This window comes from Salminus brasiliensis, chromosome 21, assembly GCF_030463535.1.
Source record: "Salminus brasiliensis chromosome 21, fSalBra1.hap2, whole genome shotgun sequence".
Taxonomy (NCBI): domain Eukaryota; kingdom Metazoa; phylum Chordata; class Actinopteri; order Characiformes; family Bryconidae; genus Salminus; species Salminus brasiliensis.
Window position 1 is genome coordinate 5,727,609 of NC_132898.1, and position 25,438 is coordinate 5,753,046.

Here is a 25,438-nt window from a genome sequence, read left to right on the forward strand (position 1 = left end):
TCAGTATTAAAGAAACCAATTAATTTACAGCTAACAAGTAAATGTGCATCACTTTCCAGCGCAATCTCTCTCGCATACAGTGCGTGGCAAATGTCATCGGACCGATTTCGTCTTCACTGAGCTCCGGCAACGCCAGCATTGCCCCACTCCAGGGCACTCAGGTCTGTGGAAACAATTGCACTTGAAAGCAGAGACGGTTAAAATTCACAGGAGGAGGTGCGAAGCCTCCCCCGCTGCCAAAAACAACCGTCCTCAGCTCTGCCGTCCTTTCTCAGGCTTGGTAATGCAGTAGTGTCTGTCGCTGTTGTGTTTTTTTGTTAAGGTCAGGGGCTGACAGGCTTGTGCAGGATGCCCTGCAGGTCTTCTGGAAGCGAAAGGATGACGGACTCGATGTGAGCCTGAAGTTTGGCCAGGGTCCCCATTCTCACCGGCAGGTGCTCTCTCTCCGCCTGCGTCTGGAACAGAGCGGGAAAACAGGAATGATGCAGCAAAAACACTCATGCTTTAAAAATTATATATAATAACAGCATCTTTTATATAAAAGGCATCTTTAAGCCTCAATTTTGAGACATTTCTGAAGATTTCCCCACACTTCTGTAAGTTTCTTTTAACCTGTAAGACAACTGCGAAACGAGTAACTGGGAAAAACTACTGAAACAACTAAAGAGGGCTGAGTTTCCCAAACCAATGCTAAAGTTCTTTGCCAACTAGTTCTTCAACTTCATTAACTAGTTAAAAAAAGGAAATGAATGAGTGTTAAATTTGCTCGCAAATGAACTATAAACCAACTTTCCGTTTCCTGAGAACGACTTTTCCTGCAGTTTCAGTACCTAAAAGACAGAGCACATGAGCCGGGAGTCACACAGCAGCCCATTCTTAGAGGCTCTACCTCGCTCTTTTTACAGCACACCATGTAAATTAACTTTCCTCTGACCTGCTTTCTTCTCCGACCAAAGTTTTAAGGCCTAAAATAGAAAAACTCAGTCAAAATTAAACTGATCTCAATAGTTATAGGTCCAGGTCTGAATAGGACAGCATTTGAGGGGCTGTTTCAGGGGAGGAGTCGACAAAGACATTCTGTGAACTCATTTGGTTTTGGTTTACGAAGCTTTTTTGGGAAAGACTTGTTCTTTTTAAACATGCTTCATTATACTGTTCATAATTCACCAAGATTGACTGAACTTTAATTTCAGGTCATGAGGAGGAAAAAAGCCAAAAATATAATAATAATAATAATAATAAAAAAACACACACAAAAAAAAAAGCCCAACCCCTACCAAACTAAACTGGGAGAGACCATAACAAAAAACACACTGAAACCAAAGAACAACCCAGGCATTAAACAAGACTATAAATACCAACCAGTTTGTCCTTCAGCTTAAGCACAAGGTCGACCGTCTCCACTTCTGTGTGCTTTTGAATTCGCAACTGGAGATCCTGCACAAAAGGAGTTCACATCAACAGTCTTTATATACCAGCACTTTAACAGCACGTCTTCTGCTTTAGCAAAACATGTTTACTGCATTTGGACACTCTAACCTCGTCGCAGAGCGCCTCAAGGTGTAAGGCCTCAAGTTTCTGAGTCATCTCTTTCCTGCGGTTCCTGAACCAGCCGTCGAAGTTGGGAGACTTGAGGAACTGCCTGCAGGAGAGACCACGTGGACAAACTTGTTAAAAATAAATGTGCACTTTTTCCCCACCCAGATTTCTGTCCTAAAGTAAGCCAGGCTCCCTGTATGGAAACTGCAAGAAAACTGAACATGGAGAGTGTGGAAAATAAATATAGAAAAAGTATTTTCATTTTTTTTCATTTTTTCTCTGTTACTTTCTGCAGTCTGAAGAGAGCATGACCATGAGGGCTGCGTTTATGTGCTGTACCTATAAAGGCCGATCCAGTCGCCTTTGAGGCGCGAGGTAAGCTGAGGTCCAGCCTTTTCCAGAGTCTTCATGAACTCCTCCTGAACAAAAGGCTTCAGCTGAGGAGGACTCTGAGAGTGAAAAGAGCATACAGGACATGAAGATATTAAAAAAGGCATTCAGTGGCAACACACAAAAGGAACTCAAGGTTGCTTAAGGGTGTGAAAAGAAAAATCTGACTTACTTTCCAGGGGGAGATGCTCTTCTGTAAAGGCATCAGGCTGGCCACGTAGCGTTCCTGGGGAAAAATAAATAAATAAATAAAAATAAAAACTGACAATACATCCAGAGACGCAACAGCTGGCTATTTAAGTCACCCCTACCTTATTAAGTCACTGTATTTCTTTCTGCAATAGCATTTTAGGCATTTTCTTGGGACATTTGTGTTTCCCCTCTTATAATGTTGCGGTTTGAGTAAACAAGCTGTTCATAACCCTTCCAGAAGGGCCATTAATGGTGCCACTGCTGCAGCTGTCAGGTTCTATGTGGATTCAAAGTGTGGAATTACTTCATAATGATTTGCATTAGTTTATCCAATGTCATACAGTGTAGGCAGTGTAGTGAAATACAGCAGCAACGGCAACATTCATGGCCTTTTTGGGTGTAGGGTGGGCATGGCTCCCCAGGCTCTCCATTTAAGTCACCATATTTCTAACTGCAATGACATTAGTGACTTTTTTTAATCCAAGGTATTTTAAACTTCCTACAAATTAATAGCATATCTATATTTCATTATTATTATTTTTATATTATTTTTTTAATTTTAATGAATTTTCACTGGCAATTATCCCACCGGTTTGTAGCTCCCCCTACCACTAGCTATGCTTCTGACACTAGGAGGGTAAGGACTTAACACCTCCGATACATGCAAAGCAGCCACTGCTTCTCGAACTGCCTTCAACATGGCATCGCCGAGCAGCCAACGTGGTTGGAGGAAAGCACCAGGTCCCCAGCTACACTACAGACGCCTGTGACTGTCAACATGAGGCGCGCCATCTACTGACCCAGAGAGAACATGACCAATTGTGGTCTTTCAGACTCACTGATGGCCAGACGGCATGTACGAACTCCCAAATCTGGGCTATAGTGGTAGCGCATTAGCGCCTTCTTTAACAGTAGTTTTGCATTACATGGTCCGGTTACTTGACCTACCTTCCAAAAGTGCCACACTTTTGTAGATCGTGACTATACGATGCACGTGTTCCAATAGTAAAGCTCACATCTGCACTGAAGAAGCAATTCCAAAAGGAAAGATGAAAGATCTGATTTTCACAGACCCCCTTATAAGGCGGCTTTCAGGCCCTACTTCTTAACTGATGCTGTGAGTAGAATAGGCATCGTATTCATCACCATACCTTTCACTAGCTTTTCACCGTTTTTGTTTGAGTGGTAAAGGAAGAAAATCCTACCAAGGGAATGATGAAACTCTGCGTTAGTTCCAAGAAATATCGCCGCAGAATGGCATTCTGGGCCGGAGAGGGGCGTTTCTGCTGAACTCCCTAGATGAGAATTAAAGTAACAGAATTGTAAAAAAACATTTAAACTGATAAAAGAAGAGATAGAAATGAAAACGTGTGCCAACCTTCTGTAGCTGCTTGAGGATTTCTTCATCTTTGTTCAGGAATGGCTTGTATGCGCTATACACACCTGTTCAGGTCAGAGGAGACTGGCGTCACAAAAACAATCACCCTTTAGCTCAATCCAATCATTTTAAGGGCCTACAACCATTACATTTGGCCTGAAGCTCTCTTTCTCTGTATGACACTCATGTAGTTTTCTAGATTTTAAACAGTTGGCTTCATTTTTACAAGACACAGTCTCAAAAACAGCCTGTTTAAATGTTACTTAGGGGTTTAAAGAATGATATATGCAGAGCCTTTATTCTGTTCTGACTGGATGCACTGAATTGGGTCTTATTCAGAAAGCAGCTCAAACACTGCTTATAACTGGTTGGAGCTAAATTAGCCCTTTGCTCATTCCCTGTAAATCTGTGCATGGTTGCGACATCATAAATGTAGTGAATTAGATACAGGTGTTTTTTGCATGTACATCTTATGTACAACCTACATAGCAAAAAAACGAAGTGAAACAAATCCTTATTGTTTTTTTTGTTTTTTTTTATGATATGAGTCCTTTAAGATCATGTTGCAACTGGAGGCTTCATCTCTGAATAGTCCAAACTGATCTTCAGACTGGTCTACGTCTCACCTGGTTTAGAATCCAGAGTCTTTAGATTCTTTAATTTCTTCACCTTCATCTGTTTGGCCATCTCTCCTTGAGGAAGTCACAAATACATTATCATTGACTGGTTTTATGAAATATTTAGCTGTATTTAAAACATGAATAAGAAATATACTGCCCACAATGAGCACACACAGACAGACACCCTTTACGGAGCTTTATATGAAGGGTAATATTGCATTTCCTAACAACTACCTTCTACTTTGTGTTAGTCATGTCAGCATACATGGTCAAGACTGAGCTTTCGGTCAATGGATAAAAATATGTATGAGTACCTGTTTGCTTCATGTCCCCTATACGGATAATGTGAGGCCAATGCTGAAGAGTTTTGGCAAAGAAAGGGTTTGTTACGCCCAAAATGACCGAAGGCCTGCAAACATATATCGACACATAAGCTGTAGAACAATATATTCAAGATACCTTATTCGATCTTACACAAACACCCAACACCCTCTTTCAAAAGAGTACAGAATCACCATTTTTAATAAAACCTAAATAAAGTGATGAAACAAAAATATGCTGACACAGATGTGCCCATACAAACACACAGCTTGTCTAGTCCATGTATAAAGGTTTGAAAGTAATAAGTCCATGTATCCAAAAGTAAGAACAGGACTCTCAGGAGCAGACAGCAAAACTCCAAAATCTAGTAGAAAGTCTGACCTGTACAGACAGTTACTCCAACAAAAGCAGGATAAACTTTTATACCCTTTTTTTTAAAGAAATAATAAACGAGCAGGTGTCCCAATACTTTTGTCAATATAGGGTAATGTTACAGTATGTTATTTTACACTATAAAACGCATTGTTAAGGTTATTTGTATTATTTCAAGTATGTTTTGGGAACAGTGCAATAACAGTCATATGATACGCTGCATTATACAGGTGCATGTGAGATTTGATTGCCACTTTTAAAACACAGAGCATTCTGGATATCATTTTTTTCATATTGTATATCTTCTCCCTGTCATATTAAAAAAATAAAATAAAATAAAATAAAATCTCCTACAGCTCATTTTTTATTCTGGACATAGAATTGGTCTACTAATAATGATAATAAAACAAATAGTTGTTATTATTATTATTAGTAGTAGCAATATTCATGTGTATATTAGGTCAGTCTTAAGAAACCGAGATAAATGTGCAGTCAAAATGCCTTAATATGCATTAATAACTTTACATTTCAAATCAAATCAAATTTTATTTGTCACATACATAGTCATACACAGTATAACTTGCAGTGAAATGCTTTTATGACAGTCTGCCCACATCAAGCTATACAATAAAGATCTACATTTAAACTTAACTAAACCTTAACTTAATGAAGTAAAGTGCAAAAGTGCAAAAGAAAAATAAAATAAAAAAATAAAAATAGAATAAGTTACATTTAAGTAAAAAAATAAAAATATGAAAATATAGAAATATAAGCAAAAAAAATAAAAATACAAATATATATACACAGATGAAATAGTGCGTGTCTGTGTGTGTGTGTATATATATATATATATATATATATATATATATATATATATATATATATATATATATATATATATATATATATATATATATATATAGGCTATCAGAAATACATGAAACAGGTCATGTAGTGGTTCAGTGATACCCTGCTGTGATGGACTGAAAAGTCACTAATTCCCGCGCTGATCTGAAGTCAATAGAGGCTTTGTAAGACCAAATGTTAGACTACATCAATGGTAGGCATTCTACTCTAATGTCAGTCACAAGGCTTGCTGTGAGGCGTATGAGTGCGTCTCATTGTTCTGGCAGAGTGAGTTCCAGAAGACTGTTATATGCAATGCGAGTCAACTCTCTGAGCAATGATGTATAGTGCAGTTACTGTAAAAGTCAAATTCAACAACATGCGTCTCCATGTTGCCCACTAAGAATCTTCAAATCTATCCACCGTAGATCTGCATTTACTCAGTCCCTCCCATTCTAAGCCATTTCTGAGAGCAAGTCTGCAACTTCATAAGCAGCAGCGTGATGCAGGTGTGGAGATGTGGCAGAGTACTTACGGAGCTTGTGTTCGGGTCGTGTATTCCTTAAACTCGCTGTCGTGGATGGTGAAGTAGGGCCGGAAGTCACTGCAGTAACGCAACGGGGCAATACAGCTGAGAACACAAGAATAAGGTAAAGACTCTTCAGAATACATATGGAGTAGGACCACCATTCAAAACTTAGAAATCAAGTGAATAAAATGAATATGGTAATCTCATTAAAATCTATAGTTTTTCAAGTTATGGGAAGCTGTAAAAACAATAAATAAAACCACCACAATTTGTCCATAATTTAATAACTTCCAGTTCCAATAATATAATACTAGTTGAGAGGTGACGAGAATCACACAGATTATCTGGTTCCAGTGGCACCAGTCAGTAGACAGCAAGTGAATAGTCAGTTCTTGAATCTTGATTGGGTGGAAGCAGTAAAAAAAACCAAATGGTCAAGCATAAGGATATGAGCCATTTCCACAAGATGGGTGGGTCATGACTGGGTCAGAACATGTCCAAAACAACAGGCGGTACTCTGTGACCAGTACCTGGTAAAAGTGGTCCAAGGACAGAACATATGGTGAACCAGCGACAGGGTCATGGCTGCCCATGGCTCGCTGACGCTCATGGAGGCCTCACCTCTCAACTTACAGGATGCAAGTTTAAGGATCTGCTGCTAACGTCTTGGTGCCAGATCCCAAAGGACACATTCAGAGGTCTTATGGAGTCTATGCCTCAACGGGTCAGAGCTGTTCTTCTCAAACCCTTTAGATTCATAGTTACAGTTAAAGAGGTTATCCTTTCCAGATTAATTTAATTCGTTTTGGAAAGCCATGAAAAAGGCAGCACCTGCTCTCAGATTAGCACCTTGTAACCATGTGTTTGACCTTGGTGCTAATGCTGACTGAGCTGAAGCTGTAGCTTTGGCCTGGGTTTCTCAGTTAGCTCAGATAAAGTGCTAAAGAGGATACATGTAAGAGATTACAATATGAAAGCAAAAGGAGAACCTTATTAAGGAAAACTATACAACTATAATACTAGTACCCTGTTGGGCCGCCTCCAGCTGGGAATGGTGACCTACAGGTTCAATATGGCATCCTGCAGCACATTTGGCCACAGATGTTGCATCTGGGCCTGTTGATCCTGCACACCCCTGGATTGCCAAAGCTGGTGTCCAAGTTAGACCCATAGATACCCTGATCGGCAATACATCTGGTGAGCGGGCAGACTACAAATGAGCTGCAATCTGGCGAAGACATTCCTGGTACATTCCCCGTTGCCGTGTGTCCATCATCAATGTGGTTGAACTCTTTATCTGTGGATCGGCTGAAGTTCTAACACAAAGACGGCCAGCCCTACTGCCTCATGGAAAATAAGCTTGAGTATGTAGCGTTGGGCAATGACCTGCCAAATTAATAATGCTCTCCTTGGTTGTTGCAGCTCTGACTGCAGGAGAACTGGCTCAGCATTAACTCTCACAGTAGCTCTACAGGGCTGATCAAGGGCTCTATAGCAGCGCTGTGTATGGGAGGGGGGTGTGGGGAGCTGATTCAGCTCTGAGCACTAAAAGGAGCAAACGGAACAGATCTACAGAGGCCGCCATGAGCTGAAAGACAGCATCCGTGCTAACGTGTACACTTCACGTTTGGCCCAATTGATCAATTCCTCGAATTCAGCACATAAGCAAATGAACTTTAGGTAATTGACCAACCTGACTCAGTTCAGACTCAGGTTGCGCAATGCTAACTGGTGGGGTGCAAACGTCTATTACTTGCTAGCTTCGTTAGCTTTGAAGCTACGCTGCAAAAGTAAAGAAGAAAACTTTGGGCTTCAATTTTTTTTCTTTTTTATCAAAGAGGTTTTTGATTTGCTTTGCCAAACTACCACTTTAACCCACCACGAAAGCAGCACACTGGTTAGATAGGATAAATCCTGCTGTTTGTCATGGTATGTGCATCATGTCTGTATGTTACCGTATGTTATGAAGTCCAGAATACCGGTGGTGCAGGAATCGGCCTAATTATTTGATACCCAATCCAGCTAGCTATTTTGTTAGTGTCGGGACTGATATACCATCCTAGTATCGGATTGGTGCATATACCTAGTGAGGCTCTCCAGATATGGGCTTTAACTCACCTGACCAATGCCAAGACTGTCTCGGAAGACTCTGCTGGTGAGGGTGCCATGACAACCAGTGCTTCACCCAGCAACACGAGCTCCCACAGCATCTGAATGTGAAAGAATACCGGGTAGAAACACCTACGGCACAGGAGAGAGAGAGAGAGAGAGAGCGAGCGAGAGAGAGAGAGAAAAGAGGAGATCATTTTGGTTACCAAATGAGTTCCTACACTCTCCCAATGCTTCATGCTGGATTTCCTTTACAAACAAGACACGACCCTTTCCTCACGCCAATGAGCCGTTATTTCAGCCTGAAGAGCTTTTTACTCTTTCTTGGGGCTCGGGAGCGTTAAGCCTGTCTGCTTCATGTGGAGAATACTGATGATGCTGAGAAAACGGATTGCTCGTGTTAAGTGCCTGGTTTTTCAGCTGGACGCGAGGCAGCAGGGAAGGAACAGATGGAGAAAGGCCATGGGGGGAAAGATGCATCACACTGTTGTGTCTCTCCTCTCAGTGCATAGCTCTTCTGCAGTCATCCTGCTCATTTTATCAACATGGAAATCTAGACTAACAAAGTACAGAGTCACGGTCACAGTCAGGCAAAAGGCTTGGATCTCCAACACATTAACTTTACATGCACAACACAGATTGGACTGGCTCAGCTGCACTGAATGCATACAAAACAATATCAGCCCAGTCATATAAGAGTACCCCCACCACTTTTACACTCAAAGGCTGCACCCAGATTGGTGCAGGTTTCAGAGAAAACTGGCAAAAAAAAGAGATTCATTTCACTATAAATGTTAGGAATAATTTGTCATTTATCCATGAATTTGGATCCTCTACTGAAATCGTTGCACCTTTAATTACTTTCAGCAGTGGCAGTCGTCACTGTGACATTGTCCTCAATCAGTTTAAGCCAATTACTAAACTAAGCAGCATTCTGAATGAAGTTTCTTCTGGACTTGGCTTAATCTCTGTCTGAGAAACCCAATTATTATAGATATTTGTACAATTTGAAAAAAGTATCTGTAAGATTATATCATAGGTTTGCCATATTGTTCACCCTTATGTCAGATAACCGATGTTATCCTGCCTAACTAAGTGCACATTTCTGAGAGCTGTTTCTCACTCTAGAGGCAGGTGTGTCTCAGCAACCGGTTCCAAGCAGCGTGTAAACACCACAGCCATGGAAAGAGCAACGTGGCAGCCTTCCAGGAAGAAAAACTGTACATACTCAAATCCACCAGCAGGGGGTGGTAGAAGCTGTTATTTTTATTGTTCCTTCAGATCCTAAAGGCGAGTTTGAAAAGGCATTGCTAACCAAGTGCCAGTGTAAATAAGACTGGGAATCTTGGCTGTACCTGAAGAGGTCCACTTCATGGATTGTAGGCAGTACGATGGATACAAGACTGTCACTCTGTAACGGGGAACAGCAGACGGTCAAATATACAGAAGTAAAGCAACTGAAGCAAAGCTCTAGGTCACACTCTTGTGGGTTTGGCAGTGTAGACATTCTTCTTACCGGTGTGGACTGCACAAGCTGTGAGGTTCCTGGCTTGTCATAACATGTAGGAATACGCAGCTGTGAAAATCAGATGGAGTTAATTAAGTGATGTGCAACAGGAGGACGGTAAAGATATAAATAATCATAAACATAAAAACCACAGGACTTACCTTCATGACCACACCCATGATTGGGAGGGTTAATATCTTCCCTGGAGACGGCGTCGGCCACCGGTCGATATCATTGCAAGCTATTACAAAGAGAAAACTGGTATCAGCATAGCAACATGTCTATTAACACAAGCCTCAAATCTTCTATTAAAATGTTATGGTCATGCCAGTAGATTCATGCTCTGCAGGGATTTAGCCAGACACACTCCAGAAGACAACTAGGAGTATTTTGGATTCTATCCAGCAGTCTGAACTCATTCTCGAAATGTCTCAAAATTCAGATTGACTGCACTCACCAGCCTCTAAACAGGGCTCCTGCTTCTCAAAATATTCTGGGGCAATGAGCTTCAGAAGCGAGTGGAAGAAGGTAACATAGGGCAGCTTGCTGATGAGAACCAGGGACTGTGGTCGACACCCAAACACACAACATTAATAAATGGTAAACAGACAACAAATGAATCTTGGAACTGAAGGGGCAATAACTAAAATAATAACAATAATAATAATTATTATTATTATTATTGTTATTATTATTATTAATATATAATGACAATAATATCCAAAATAAATTCCCCTATAAATGCAAATAAATCAACAGCTATTGCTAACAATGAGTAAATAAATAAACATATAAAAAAACACAAAACCACCTATTAATAGGCATTGCAAATTAAAAACTATTCTACCCACCAAAATAATCAAATAAAATATAACAAATAAAATCCCACACCCGATGTTGCTAAAAAAAAAAGCTATTGCTAAAAATAAATTAAAAAAAAAAAAAAAAAATAAATAAATAAAGCAAAAACAAACAAAAAACAATAGGTACTGGAATTTATAAAAAGCTACATACCCACCCAAGTCATGGAAAAAATAACTAACTTTTAATGGGGGGGTATTTATTGATATTGGTATTTATTTTTAACAAAAATAAATACCAAAATAAATGAATAAATAAAGAAAATGATAATAATAATTATTATAATAATATATATATATTTTAATCACATACGCACATAAACAAAGTGTGGAAAATCGGCTATCACAAGCATATTTTGAATTTTTTTTTTTTTGATTGTGATAAATTACATCAATAATTTTTTAATTAGTCAATAATTAATTAATAATGCACAACTGTCCGTTTTGTTCAACACAGTAAGAGTCTGCAAGGAAAATGTTTGTAGCCCAAAATGAAACCTGGGAAAAATAAGCAGAGTTCTGTCTGCTCATATCAAGCCCAGCCATGTTTTAATTGACATGTGAATTCCTCTGCTTGTGGTTTATCCTAATCTGAACTACTGATCTCAGCCTGAAGGTTACATAACAACCGCTTACACTACTGCGGAGACCTCATAGTAGGAAAACTAATTATTATTGTGACTCATATGACGAGATCTTCCAGAAGAAATAGAATCGCAAACTCCTCGAGAACCCCCGGTGCTCCCTCTACTCTCAGTGGTTCTATTTTCAGGTTGTGAATAACCTTCACCTGTGATGGACTGGAAGCGCACTCCTACTCCTAGTGGTCTTAATCTGGAGAGAATTGACAGTGATGAAAAGCAGCGACGTGGCACTTCTACACAGTGTCGAGACTTGCTCCACTCAGAGCTTTGCTTCTGGCAGATTCTGGTTTCTCAAGGGTATAAACTGCAAAACTGTCAGGGAACCAAACATGATGAGTCAAGTCTGACGGAGGGGGTTGGCGGCCCCTGTGTTTTACAGTAGCTTTAATGCAGCTTAACTGTAACTTGACTATGCTAGGAAATGTGAACGCTTGTACCACCCATAAGAAGTCCGGGGACCACCTAGCATTTAAAGTTGTGTTAATTGTTGGTTTGACAGTTACTCTAATGTTACATCCAATATGGTGTTAGACACCCCTTCTTTTTCATTGAAATGCTATGACCTACAGAACAGGGCGATCTGGAGCACCCATCCATGAGCATATGGTCACTATGGCCTAGGACAAGTGTGAGCATTGGGCTGTGGAGCAGCAGTGAAGTAGTAATGGAGCTGCATTATCTGAAGTAATGGAGCTCCATCCAATACAGTCAGGATGAGCGGAAGTGGCATTATCAGTGTCCTATTATATATATATATATATATATATATATATATATATATATATATATATATATATATATATATATATATATATATAGATAGAGAGAGAGAGAGAGAGACTGAATTCCACATACTGGCCAATAATGAATTAATTAATTAAATAAAACTAAAATATTAACTTACCTTCTGAAAGTAGCCCCTCTTTAACGACTTGTCTCGGACCTGTCTGAAGTAGACATAACCGTAGAAGTGACCCTGGTCTTTCTATAAAGCGTAAAAAAAATAAAAAATAAAAAATAAAAAAAAAAAGTCACATACATTTAAAATATGTTGATCTATTAAAGGGTTTAACGAGAAATGAGACAAAGTACTCAGACATGAGGTTTAGTGTCTAGCATTTGCCATTTTTCTACCCAATTGGCCAATCCCTATTCCCCATTCATGTGAATTCCCCCGATCACTTGCAATGGCCCCAAGACTAGCACGTCTCCTCCTACCCCAGCATGCAGCAATGCTAGGTAGCCAATGTGCTCATAGGGGTGATGTGGGGAGGAAACGCCATCAACCCATCCCTGAGAAAGCAAGGCCAACTGCCCTCTCTGACTCTGACTGCTGATGGCAAGCAGCATGACCCAGGATTTGAACTAATGTCCTAGGATCATAGTGGCAGCACCATGGAGTATGTAATCCACTCCATTGGCTGATCACAACCTTTTCAGGTGACATTTACGGAATCGTTTCTTGCCATTTGATTCAGAATCGATTCAGGATCAACCCCCATTGCCCCCCCCCATTGACATTAGCCTTCTTAACAGTCTGAATACTGCCCTCCACTAAACTGCACCTTAATGTAAATTGTTATAGGCTGTTTTGGGTGCATGTGTGTGTTTTCGCAGAACCATTTTGGCTTCCTCCGCTTCCTGACCTTGAGGCAGACGGGCGCATCTCTGTCAAAGTGGTCCAGAAAACATCCGAGCGACGACTTCCTGCCTGGCGCTTGCCGGAAACGGAAGCAGAACTGCGTGTCCCCAAGGCAACCTGAGAGCAGGAAGGGGAAACGGGAAACACAGAGTCGTCAGACACAAACATCTGCGGAATGCCGCAGCTCAAACAGGCACAGCTGAAGAGTTTTCCCTTTTTACCATGCACATACATCGACCTGCTTTTCTGGCTATTTATAACGCAGCTTATCTCCCATCGCCTGTGATATTTGTAACATACACAGAAGGAGAGTTCATAAACAAAGCGCTTGTGCATTTGCTTGAACATGGGACATTAAGATTGTTTGAGAGATAGTAGTGTAGTAAACTATGAAAATGAGACAAGTACAGCCCAAGATCAACAAAGATAACATCATGCTGTGTGGACAGAGACTACACGTCTCCAGCGTAATACATAAGGTTTAACATGCATTAGAGCAGTCAGACGCACTGTCTGAATTGTGGGGGCTTTGCAGGCCACCCGGCAACTGACATACAACACTGTGAACATATTTTTACATTAGTTTACAGAAATAGAAAGCAGCTTATCTGGTTCTGCTCAAACACCTGGGTTGATAAATCGGTGCTTAATGATGGTAAATTGATGGAATGGATGATGGCTGGACTGGAGGCGTCCAGGAGAAACCTGGAACCTGGAAGCTCTGTTCTTCAGACTAGCTCACAAGCTCTTACCTACTTTCTTCAGAATGAGAAGCTCTAGTTGCTTTTCACTGGATTTATGTTTACCTGCATCTGTTTTTATGGGATATTGAGTTACTACAAGCAGAATAGTGAATAGTTTAAGTATAGTAAAGTAACTTGCTTAGGTGCCTAAAACCTCTGCACAGTACTGTATGTAGTAGGCTCTTTTAAACATGGTGGCGGTAGTGTCCACTGTTCTAACAAGAAAAATATTAGTATTTGTTAAAATTACAGAACTGAGATCAGGACTACGTACCACAAACCATTTAGGCAAGCTAAACATCTGGGGACTTCACAAAAATGTCTCATTAGCAGACGTCCAGTCTCAACTGAAATGACTTTGTGCTGGTAGGGTTTGGGGACATTTCCATTTTTTTAATAGTCATACCGTCAGGGAACTTGTAAAGAAGAGAATGACCAACTTTCCCCTTAACTTGAACCCAGCATGTCCCTAACTTGCAACTATGGCGGCATCGTTTTCCAAAACGCAAAACATCATCAATCAGTGAGCACCACAGTGCCCCCAACCTGTGGCCAGCTTAAATCAATATGCTACTTTGCAGTGTCCTAGACACTACACACAGAACACTGATGATAACTGCGGTGAGAATCAAAAAACGGCTGTATAACCATTATATGATTACAGTCACAGTGTTGGGTGGGGATGTAGCAAGATGCAACTACAATGGATGAAAAATTGGTCCTAATTATGCCTCAATTATTACAAGGCAAAACATCTGCCAACACAATCCTATCGAGTAATGGTTATAAATTATTCAGTAACTACCATCAAGCTAAACTGTCAATATCAGAGACAGTAATTGCATGTACATGCCTCGCAATTACGGTGCGTCATATTGCTGAGAACCCCTTCAATAAGCTGCCAATAAGCTGAGAAATGCAATAAAGCACACGCCAACAAAACACCAACATCTTCGGTTTGGGGTCAAAGCTGAGCCAGGCGAGAGAGCAGCTCCTCCCTCCAGCGCCACGCCTACATTCCAGAACCACAGTTCATGAGGCACCTCAGAGTAGGAGTGCTGACCTGGGGTCTGACTTGCTCACCAAGAACGGCAAAAACAAGGCCGGAATGTGGTCATACTTCAGCAATCAGCGTTCTGAGAGTCTTTACAAACACAGGCTTGGGTTTTAGCCTTGCTCTCAGAGAGACGTTCAGATTCCAGGTCCATTCCTTCTGCTGTTCTGCAGCTCGGAGCTGTAGGTGGTTCTTCTGTTCTGCCAATGATGTTCTCCTACTCCTGCTGAATGGCGTTCTATTCTGAGATGAACTGGTGTGTAGGCAAACAGTGGAGAGAAGGGTAGCTGTGTCTGTGTGTGTAGGGAGGGATTACTGGGTCAGTCTTCAGGGCGTGACGGATGGATTACCTCATCTTCCTGGTTAACTCTTTCCACGACACTTTGTGTGTGTGTGTGTGTGTGTGTGTGTGTGTGTGTTGGGGGGGGGGCTATAAAAAGAAGCATTTACACAACGCTGGCAGTCTAATCCTATTGGATGCAGCTAGGACAGGGAGAGCAGCTTCCTACGCAACACCCATCTACAGTTATGTCTGTTAAGAAGTCATCTATAAACAATCCTCAGCCCTGGCTATAGCAACCGTGTGCTACGCAGCCTGCTGTTTAGAGGCCCAAGAGGGTTCGTTTTCGAGTGTGTACACCACACAAACACACCACACACACTTCTTGCTTGCCTGAGTGACTGACTGACTGAAGAAATGCTGAGTCCTTGCGACGGAAACCAAGTAACAGAAAAACAAGGACAGTATGAGTGTTACATCAGGAGAAAGAAGCACTACAGAGAAGTGGAGTTAACTGGATTATTCATGCCGGACCAATCAACGTACACTGTCCAAATGTTTATGGACACCCCTTCTAAGGAATGCATTCAGCTCCTTTGCACATCCATTGCTGACGCAGATCTCTACAGTCCCTGTAGAGAAGTACAGCCAACAGAATAAGACCCTCTGGAGCACAAACAATGAACCAGTGTGCAGTAGCTAGAGCTGGGCAATATGACCATATTTTATCGTGATACATAATATGATTTTCTAAGCATTATTATTAAGCATTAGTGCTTAATAAACAACCAAATGATCAAATGCAGAATTTATTACAGACAGTGTGATTAGACTGGAGGAATTAGATGAAGAGCAGCAGATGGTGAATAATAATCACTGTACTCAGTAAGGGGGGGGTATCTGAATAGTAGTCTTTAAGAATGTTGCTACTGGTGTATTTAGTCTGTGAACACCTGTACTGTGATTAATATTGTTTATTGTGAAAATGTCTTTAATATCCAGCGGAATAAGGCACTGTCATTATGATCAGAGGCGCTTGCTTGGTGCGCACGTGTCAGAGGGGGCGTGTGTTGGTCTTTAACCTCACTACTATCTGGAGCATAGCGTGTGAGGGTGTGGGGGGTGGGGGGGGGGGGATGTACAGGTTGGGTAATTGGCAAAAAGAATTCATTTTATTAATTTTAAATATCAGTATTTTAATATATATATATATAGTAGTAGTAGTAGTAGGGGTGTGCGATATTGACAAAAACGCATATCTCGATATTTTCTGTGATTCCGCCAATAACAATAATTAGACAATACTTTTCAACCTTCAAAATGTGTTTGTAAAAGTCTTGCATTGTGCTAGCTTGTTCAACTTATTTACTTAAAACTGAAGCATTCAAGTAAAAATAATAGAAATACAGTGCAATATACTAAACATTAAATTACAATTCAATATGAATGTACTATATTTTTATTTCATGTTATTTATTGTCATCTTTAAAGGTTCAAAGTTTTATTATTTTACTTTATGCATGTTTAAATATCTTAACAAATCCAAGCTCTATTTCACCTAAACTGTAAATTACTTTAAGTTTTCAAAGCAAAACCACCTCTAGGCTAGTGAGGACGAGCCAGGTGTAGCAACTAAATCTAACGCCACAGACTGGCAGGGTGCTGGTGCTTGCATTTTGACTCCTAGTGCAGTGCAGTGTTCACTAGCTTGTGCTAGGGTAAACTTGTAGGCTATGCTAGAGGGCTGCATGCACTCTGTGACTATATGAACTATATAGAAGGCATGTTTTTGAGTGGTTACCACAAAGTGAGTGACATATTTGATATTAGGTCAGGAGGTAAAAACCTTAATTAGGACATTTCTAGTCTCATTAGAACTGTATGATATTTGTATGATAACTGTATGATATATTGCCCTTCTTTATCTAATACTACATAATGCACTGGACTGCAGTTTCTCATTAGCTTGAATAGGACTCCCCCCCGTCAAGCTAGTCCTACCTCCAGTTTCTCTCCCAGTAGCGTAGTCTGAATTTGGTCTAAACTGAACACACAATATTCTACACTTACGACCCCAGAAACTGAGATTATGCATCCTGAGTCATCCTTACAACGCCGCTGCTCTGTTCAGTACAGTTCAGTTCAGTTGAGGCAGTACAAAATCGGTCACAGCTTTCACGCTTTCGAGAAAGGAAAAACAACTTGTGCCCATGGCCCACAAACCTATGAGACATCACCGCCTGCCTGAGTCAGACGTATTACACATCTTGAACCCATAAGAGGAGAGCGCTCGCTTCTGGCTGCCCTCTCGCGCCCTCTGCTCAGACTCGGACTCCGTATCGGTGCGAGAAGCGAGAGGAGGGTAATGTGTCACAGCAGCACAGAGGCACACTTCTTCAGACCCACTGGTGGCAAGAACTCAGTTGCCATGGCGACCCGCATGCCTTTCCAACGACATAAGCGTGCTGCCTCACCCACGACAGCGTGCTAGCGGCGGAGCTAACGTGCGCTAGCGTTTCCATATGTCCTTCCAGGCCCACACAGGCCGACGACTCCCACTGGACGCTCGACCGAGGAAACGTGAGAGGAAATTGGAACCAGGGAAGCAGTTTGGCTTTTACAGCAGAAAGGAATACACCTTTTAAACAGCAAATAGAGCCTGAGAAGGCCCATAATCCACATGGACTGCCTGAAGCCTACTGAAAATGGGTGGTTTTATGCAACAAACACGATCATAACACATATTCATCCTTTACAAGTAACACTGTTGTTACCGCACGTCACCTTCTCCCATAGCAAGCGTGTCTCAGACCACCTTCACTGAGCTTACGGCGCAAAGCAGACCTGGATTCCCAGTTTGTCCAGCTCATGCAAGTTCCAGTACAACTCAGCTGCCCCATGTAATAAACAAAAAGGGTCTCCCAGGCTGTCAATCACAGTAAAACCCCCTATTTCTTGGGGGGGGGGGGGGTTGAAACACATGGAGATGGGTGGAGCTACACATCATACACATCAGCCAGCAGAGGCGCTAGACCTGTGTTTGATTCAATTTTGAGAGACACTGCGCTGTCTATGTTTTCATTGGTTGTAACTGTGGCTTAAAATGCATAAATGTAAGTGATCTTACACTCCAGTCTCAAATATACAGGAACGTCACTGAACACTTACTTAGTATTTTAGGTTGTTTAAAAAATTATATAAATGTTAAAAAGTGAAAAAATGCAAAATGCTCAGATGCAATTTTACAAGCCTATTTACCACCCTGTTATTTTGGCTCAGACTTTTATAGTGGGCTCATGGGGAGGGGCTAACAACAAAGAAGCAAGCTGAGCTCTGCTCTGATTGGTTGGTTGGTTGATATCACCACAACAGTTCACAGTAGCTGACTTCTTGTAGTCTTACTGGATCAGCATGGCACGGCTAACGCTCTAAATAGACTGTAGCTGGTTGGCTGGGTTAGCTTTTAGCCTTGCACACACAGTGGTGCTTCCTCCAGTCAGCCCGCCACCCTTCGCCAGCTGGTCTAGTGTTAGCTTTTAGCCTCACCTCTATATCCTCCCGAGGTAGCCACCCTAAGGGTATTCACCCTTAAAAGGCTTGCGCTACTCGACTGGGTGCATCATGTATTAAAAATTAGGCAACAGTTTTGGCTTCGCCCATTTTACAGCTTTGTGGCTATGTAGGATTTAAATTTGAAGCAGACCAACACAGTGTTTGAGGGCCACGGTTTCAGTAATCACCTATGCCAAAATGAAGGATACTGGACTACGGCCCTGCACAACTAAAAAAAAAAACTGGCCCATCATGATGTTTAAAAAACTAGCCCGTGTGTTTAACCATTTCTCCGTCTTAGCTTCCCATCATCTCATCAAGTCCAAAACACGACCTGTAACAGAAGAGAGCACCCCCAGGAAAGCTCTATTATCATATTTCAGTAAGACGAGAGGAGGATCGATATGACCGGGGGGAGGCTGGGGAACACTACAACGTAGGGTTTACTCAGAGAGCAGCAGCTATTCATTAATGAGGCTGGGCTCAACAGTACACTACCCACTACACAAATACACTACTGCTGACACAGGCAGTATGTATATTTACTCAATTAATAACTGCCTATTATTCATACTAATACTACACCACACAAACTACACACTAATGTAGGTCTGGACATTCTAGCATAAAATGGACAGTGTATTGTGCTGCACTTCTGAATCCCCACTGCAGGAATCATGACTGAGCAGCACCCCCCCACCACCACCACCATTCATTATAAATAGCACACACTTGGGAGGATAAGGCATACAAAGGCTGCACGCTGTGTCAATAACAGCATTACCGACCTTCTCTGAAGATAAGTGGAAAGGAAACGCAGTCAATTTGCTAAATGCTGATCCACAACTGTAAAGGCAGCTCTGTACCTAATGCCACACAATCAGCTGGCCTGATAAACAAACATGTGATAACACAGATGTACTGTACAGATCACTGGACTCTGATACTATTACATCCACCATGAAGCCTGAAGGCCTCTATTACACACTACATGTGAACGCAGCTCTAACAGCAGCAGGTCTGGAGCTCTGCAGTTATTGAGTCAGCAGAGCGTTGGAGGCTTTTCAGCACTATGCTCTGAGCTCAGCACTCGGCCCTGACCCCACTCTGTAACTTTATGTGGTCCGACACTCGGTGGATGGGTTGCTCTCTGTGGCTCTTAAAACGCTTCCACTGTTCAATAATAGATCTAGGAGGGAGGATGATCTGATGAATTGGATGGGGATATTTAATCACATTTCACATTTCCTAAGCAACTGTCTTCTAGCAGCTTATCACTGCAATAAATCCTACTATTAGGAGTAATAAACTGATTGACTGATTTGCTTACATCTGCTCCACTTCCGGCTTGGATATTACAACAATAGTCAGGCAAATGTATTATATTACCAATGTAATTTCTGTTAAATGACAATAAAGTTAATGATTCATGGGTAAATGATTTGTTTTCAGGATGCCCTGATCATTCAGCCACCTGTCCACACTCGACTGATTCACTGAGCTGCTTTTATAAATAATAATTAATGAATGCATTTGCCGGTGGAGTGTACGGAAATCTGAACTTGCCAGGAAAACCATGATCTAATGATTCTCCATTCGGCTCGTTCAGTAGTCAACCAACAAGCCAGAGATATTAGAAACTTCTCATAACAGCAAGAATATTTTATAACTGATTAGTATGATTTGCATAAACAGTGATATATAGTTTTACCACTACCGGTATCTATGTAACGGTGCCAAGATGATACCAAAAAACACTGCCTGTACTTGTTTTAAAAGGGTACTGGAGCTGCCAAAAAAGTGCTAGGAGGAGGTGCGTCATTGGGGATCACCCATAAACAGGCAGACAGACACAGCTGAAGGGTAAACTGACCGTTTTGAGTTTCAAAAGTGTCCAAAATCAACATGTTTACTCACTAAATATCAGATTTCCTGATTTACTGTTTCTGATTTAAATCCTGTTTTGCTGTTTCTGGCGTTTTTGAGCGACAGACAGGAGCTGAACTGCTCAGCACGAGGATTCTACCTCTAACGAAGGAAGACGCTGTTGATGCCACTATCAGAAAGGGGCTGCTCTGCCTCGCTGCTCTCAGAGAGCTTCGATTTTTATTATTATTAACTACACTGTGTGTGCACATTTGCTCAATAGCGTGTGTGTGTGTGTGTGTGTTTACTGCACGGATGGGTTAAACACTAAGGTGAACATGGTTGTCTTGTCTCAGGTATTACACGGAACCCACTACAAATATTCTTGTCAATTTTATCAATACAATGAACTCCTGCATTTTAGCTCAATTCTAGGCCTTACAAAAATGCAGGCTTGAAGCAGTGTTTATTTCTCTATATATTTTAATATATTAATATTATTGGTCTTTTTTTTGTCATGGTATCGAAACTGGGTTTAAGATTTGAAGAACTGTAGTAGTATTTGGTACCAGCTACCAAATTTGTGGTATTGTGACATTCCTACTACCGGTAGTACTGACATGTCTGCGAAGTGCAAGAGTGTAGGCCATGTGATGAGCCTCCCTGATGACCAGTAGAGGCTGAACTATACTATTGTGTAGATGCACGCCCGCATATCTGCACTGTGACAAAGAGAAGTTGGGTAAGCATAACTCACAGAGGATCACAGAGGCCTCCAAATACTCCAAACTGTGAGCTGCGTGTAACCACAGAGCTGGCTCTCTGGTAGCAGTTGGGGCAGGACAATGCAGACAAAATGAGAAGTAAACAATAAACAAGCCAGAACTGGCATGAAATAAAGATAGAGCAGTTTTTGAGGACCATTGTCCCAACTAGTGACTCAAGAGTCACTAGTCTATATATGTGTTTGACATCAGTGGACACAGGAACCTCCCAATTAGACCACTGGCAGGCCAGGTGGATGCAGGCACAGGCAATTACTGTGAGTTTGGCATTGTAGACATTTATGAGACCCCCTCGCAAATCTCGATTAATTAAATCTAGGACAGTCAGCAGTGAGGCAGGAGCACATTTAGAAGGACAGAACTTCAACCAAACAAGTCCACAGTCCTCAGAAGAAACATTTCGCTTACCCGAGTTGGAGTCTGGGAAGGACAAATAGCAGATGCTGGTTTTCTAAAAAAAAATGGGAAAGGAACAGAACAGCGGTCTTTGACAAGCCAATCACGGGTGTAGCAATACACAGACTGCCCGGTTTGATGCGACTGTAAGGGAGAGAAATGGTTCCTACCTCTTTCTCTGTGAGCTTCGAGTGATGAGGGTATATAACCTACAAAAGACAAATTTTAAAGATCATGAAAACTCTTGCTGTGTGGGTTGTCATACTTGAAAATACAGACCTGGATCATAAACTCCTTTCCTGGAGGGCCGGTGCCCAACACGTTTGGGGGATTTCCCTGCTCAAGCGCACCTGATTCAACAACTCCCCGGTTCATTAGCAGGTTAGTTGGCATGTTTGAGCAGGGAAATCTGCAACCTGTGACGAACACTAGATCTCCAGGGCTTACAACGGAGAGCACTGAGACTCTGTTGACTAACGGCGGCACTGTTTAGCTTTCAAAACCAAACACGGATTTATTGCAAGTATGAAGCTACCTGGGTAATCCATAGTTCTGTAGCTTTAAACTAGTCATTTATAATCAGGAATTAAACCTCAGGACCCCTGATTCTTTCACCGACTGTATAGAAATCATACAGTCTTCCACTTCAATACATACTAATGACCTGTAGTAGGTCCAAACCTCATTTGTCAGTCTCTTATATGTTTGGGTGGTGGCTTTTAACTAGTTCCTACATTTACCACTGAACTAAACAGGCCTCAAATATAGCTCAAATAAAGTGCCGACTCTCCTCAGTGTTGTATAGAAACGTGTGTGAGAGCTGTGTGATGACCAGATGAACCTAGAATTGACTCAAAACGAGTTAACATCTGGAACCCAAGCAGAACTGCAGGGCCTAGCGAGCTCTGACCAATGCAAGCCATGGTAAGTCTTGACTCTCCTCTGTCGTATATACAAATGTCTATATAAACACACAGCTGAACACGGAAAGTGGAATTCCAACACAGCCAGGACAGGCCGTCCAAGCAAGTCTAGCTCAAGAGCAGACGGTCAGGGGATCCACAGGTAGCTCTTGCCACAGCTGGTGTAAAATGGCATGAGTCTACCATCAGAAAGAGACCCCATGCTGACAGAAACATCAGGGCAAGACTCAAGATTCATCGGTCCAGCAGTAGTGGCCTTTTTGGGCAGCAAGGGTTTCCTTCTTGACAACTGCAAAACAGTCCAATTTAGACACATCTGTCTGACCCAAAAGCTTTTATTCAACAACATTAACTAAAGCTTTCCTTTTAGCTCCTAAGATTAAGGTTAGGACTGAGCTGAGTCTCAAAATACATACGCTAGATCTAACGTACCTCTAATAGAGAAAGTAGCCATTATATCTAGAACATACATATAATAGACATATATGCTAGATCTAACGTTCCTATAATAGAGAAAGTAGCCATTATATCTAGAACATACATATAATAGACACATATGCTAGATCTAACGTACCTCTAATAGAGAAAGTAGCCATTATATCTAGAACATACATATAATATAGACACATATGCTAGATCTAACGTACCTCTAATAGAGAAAGTAGCCATTATATCTAGAACATACATATAATATAGACACATATGCTAGATCTAACGTACCTCTAATAGAGAAAGTAGCCATTATATCTAGAACATACATATAATAGACACATATGCTAGATCTAACGTTCCTCTAATAGAGAAAGTAGCCATTATATCTACAACATACATATAATAGACACATATGCTAGATCTAACGTACCTCTAATAGAGAAAGTAGCCATTATATCTAGAACATACATATAATAGACACATATGCTAGATCTAACGTTCCTCTAATAGAGAAAGTAGCCATTATATCTACAACATACATATAATAGACACATATGCTAGATCTAACGTACCTCTAATAGAGAAAGTAGCCATTATATCTAGAACATACATATAATATAGACACATATGCTAGATCTAACGTACCTCTAATAGAGAAAGTAGCCATTATATCTAGAACATACATATAATAGACACATATGCTAGATCTAACGTTCCTCTAATAGAGAAAGTAGCCATTATATCTACAACATACATATAATAGACATATATGCTAGATCTAACGTTCCTATAATAGAGAAAGTAGCCATTATATCTAGAACATACATATAATAGACACATATGCTAGATCTAACGTTCCTCTAATAGAGAAAGTAGCCATTATATCTAGAACATACATATAATATAGACATATATGCTAGATCTAACGTACCTCTAATAGAGAAAGTAGCCATTATATCTAGAACATACATATAATATAGACACATATGCTAGATCTAACGTACCTCTAATAGAGAAAGTAGCCATTATATCTAGAACATACATATAATATAGACATATATGCTAGATCTAACGTTCCTCTAATAGAGAAAGTAACGTTTGTGTGTGTTTGTTTTGGCTAGCTAACCCAGCTAAGCTAACCCAGCTAAGCTAACAGACAGAAGGCTATGCTAAAAGACAGTATTAGTCGTTTTACCGAACTAATCATTATTGCAGTTATTACACATTAACACCGACATTTTTAATAACAGAAACTAAACAACCAGCTAGCTGTCTAACTCCTGTGCTCACATGTCTATTAACTGTTTGCAAGTTAGCTAGCTAGCTAGGTTATCTAACGAGCTAGCTAGCTTTAGCTAGCTGTTGACAGTGGTGGTAAATCCAGGTCCAGAAGGCAGAAATCCGCCCCACGGTTTCCAGGGCTCCAACGGCCAGGGCAGCCGACCTGCAGCAGAGCTGCACAGGCAGCTGTGACAAAATCCTGGAGCGGATTTTCACTTTCTGGACCTGGACTTGTATCCAGGCCACTGAAGACGATCCTGACTATTGATCACGACCACCTGTATAATATATGAAGACAATAACTCCATTATAAGCTAAATATGAGCACCTCCACCGCCTGCCCGAGCTCCAGGTCGAACCCGACCACACAGATGCAGTGCAGCCAGGCGGAGAATCGGTCCCACGGCAGCAGCAGCTGCTGCTGCTGCTCCGGCTCATCTTCTCCAGGCCCGTCGGCAGGCATTTCCTCCGCCGGAGACACTTTCAGCTCCCGGTCCTCGGTCTGCTCGGCTTCTTCCATTTGCTCCTCCACCTCCTCCGACCCTCGCAAGGCCATGGCCGAAGACCGAAATGACTCTTCGCTCGCCTCAACTTCGATGGCTAAACTAACTTAGCCAACTAACGCCGCGGGTCGTATTCCCGTATTCAAGACGGTGGCTGCGCTACGTCCGCGTAACGCGGGTAACGCAGCAGCGTAGATTTCACACAGCGATGTGCGCAGAATTAGCTGATCTTCATAACATCGTGTTCCGGGTTGACGCCTTGTGTATAGTTTGTAGATCACGTAATCTAGACAAACTCGTGTAAGACGCTTGATTGAGTATTTTGTACTGATTCTATACAGATTTACTGAATGCTGTTACACAAACGTATAAATCGAGTAATTTAGGATTAAATCAACTGATGTTAGGTAATTATTTAGTGTGTTTAAATGTATTTCGATGTATTTTCCTTAAAGAAAACTTTCTGTAGAGATAACAATACATTCGCAATAACAATTTTATTGTTTATTAGAGAAACTTAGTCTAACATACTAGAGCCCAGTAATATTTTAGTTTTACTTAAGATTAACAATACCAAAAAAAAAAATAAAATCAGTACCAGTCAATTTCTGGTACGGTTATTTGTTTAGTCGACTCCGCCTCTTTCATAATAAAACAGCCTGCTATTGGTCCAG

The 25,438-nt window shown here is 41.2% G+C and overlaps 1 protein-coding gene across 1 annotated transcript; it reads right to left on the reverse strand.

Moving 5' to 3' along the window:
- Positions 1-24,895, reverse strand: dennd6a (DENN/MADD domain containing 6A). The gene is made up of 20 exons (XM_072666467.1): positions 24,590-24,895; positions 21,796-21,834; positions 21,638-21,680; positions 12,954-13,066; positions 12,212-12,292; positions 10,261-10,366; positions 9,965-10,044; positions 9,813-9,872; positions 9,652-9,707; positions 8,306-8,428; positions 6,194-6,289; positions 4,434-4,528; positions 4,126-4,191; positions 3,500-3,564; positions 3,327-3,416; positions 2,102-2,155; positions 1,879-1,988; positions 1,540-1,642; positions 1,363-1,437; positions 1-455 (listed from the first exon to the last, which is right to left on the reverse strand). Exons 1-20 carry the CDS (start codon positions 24,815-24,817, stop codon positions 324-326), a joined length of 1,815 nt encoding a protein of 604 aa, XP_072522568.1. The 5' UTR covers positions 24,818-24,895; the 3' UTR covers positions 1-323.
- Between the last annotated feature and the right edge of the window lie 543 nt (positions 24,896-25,438).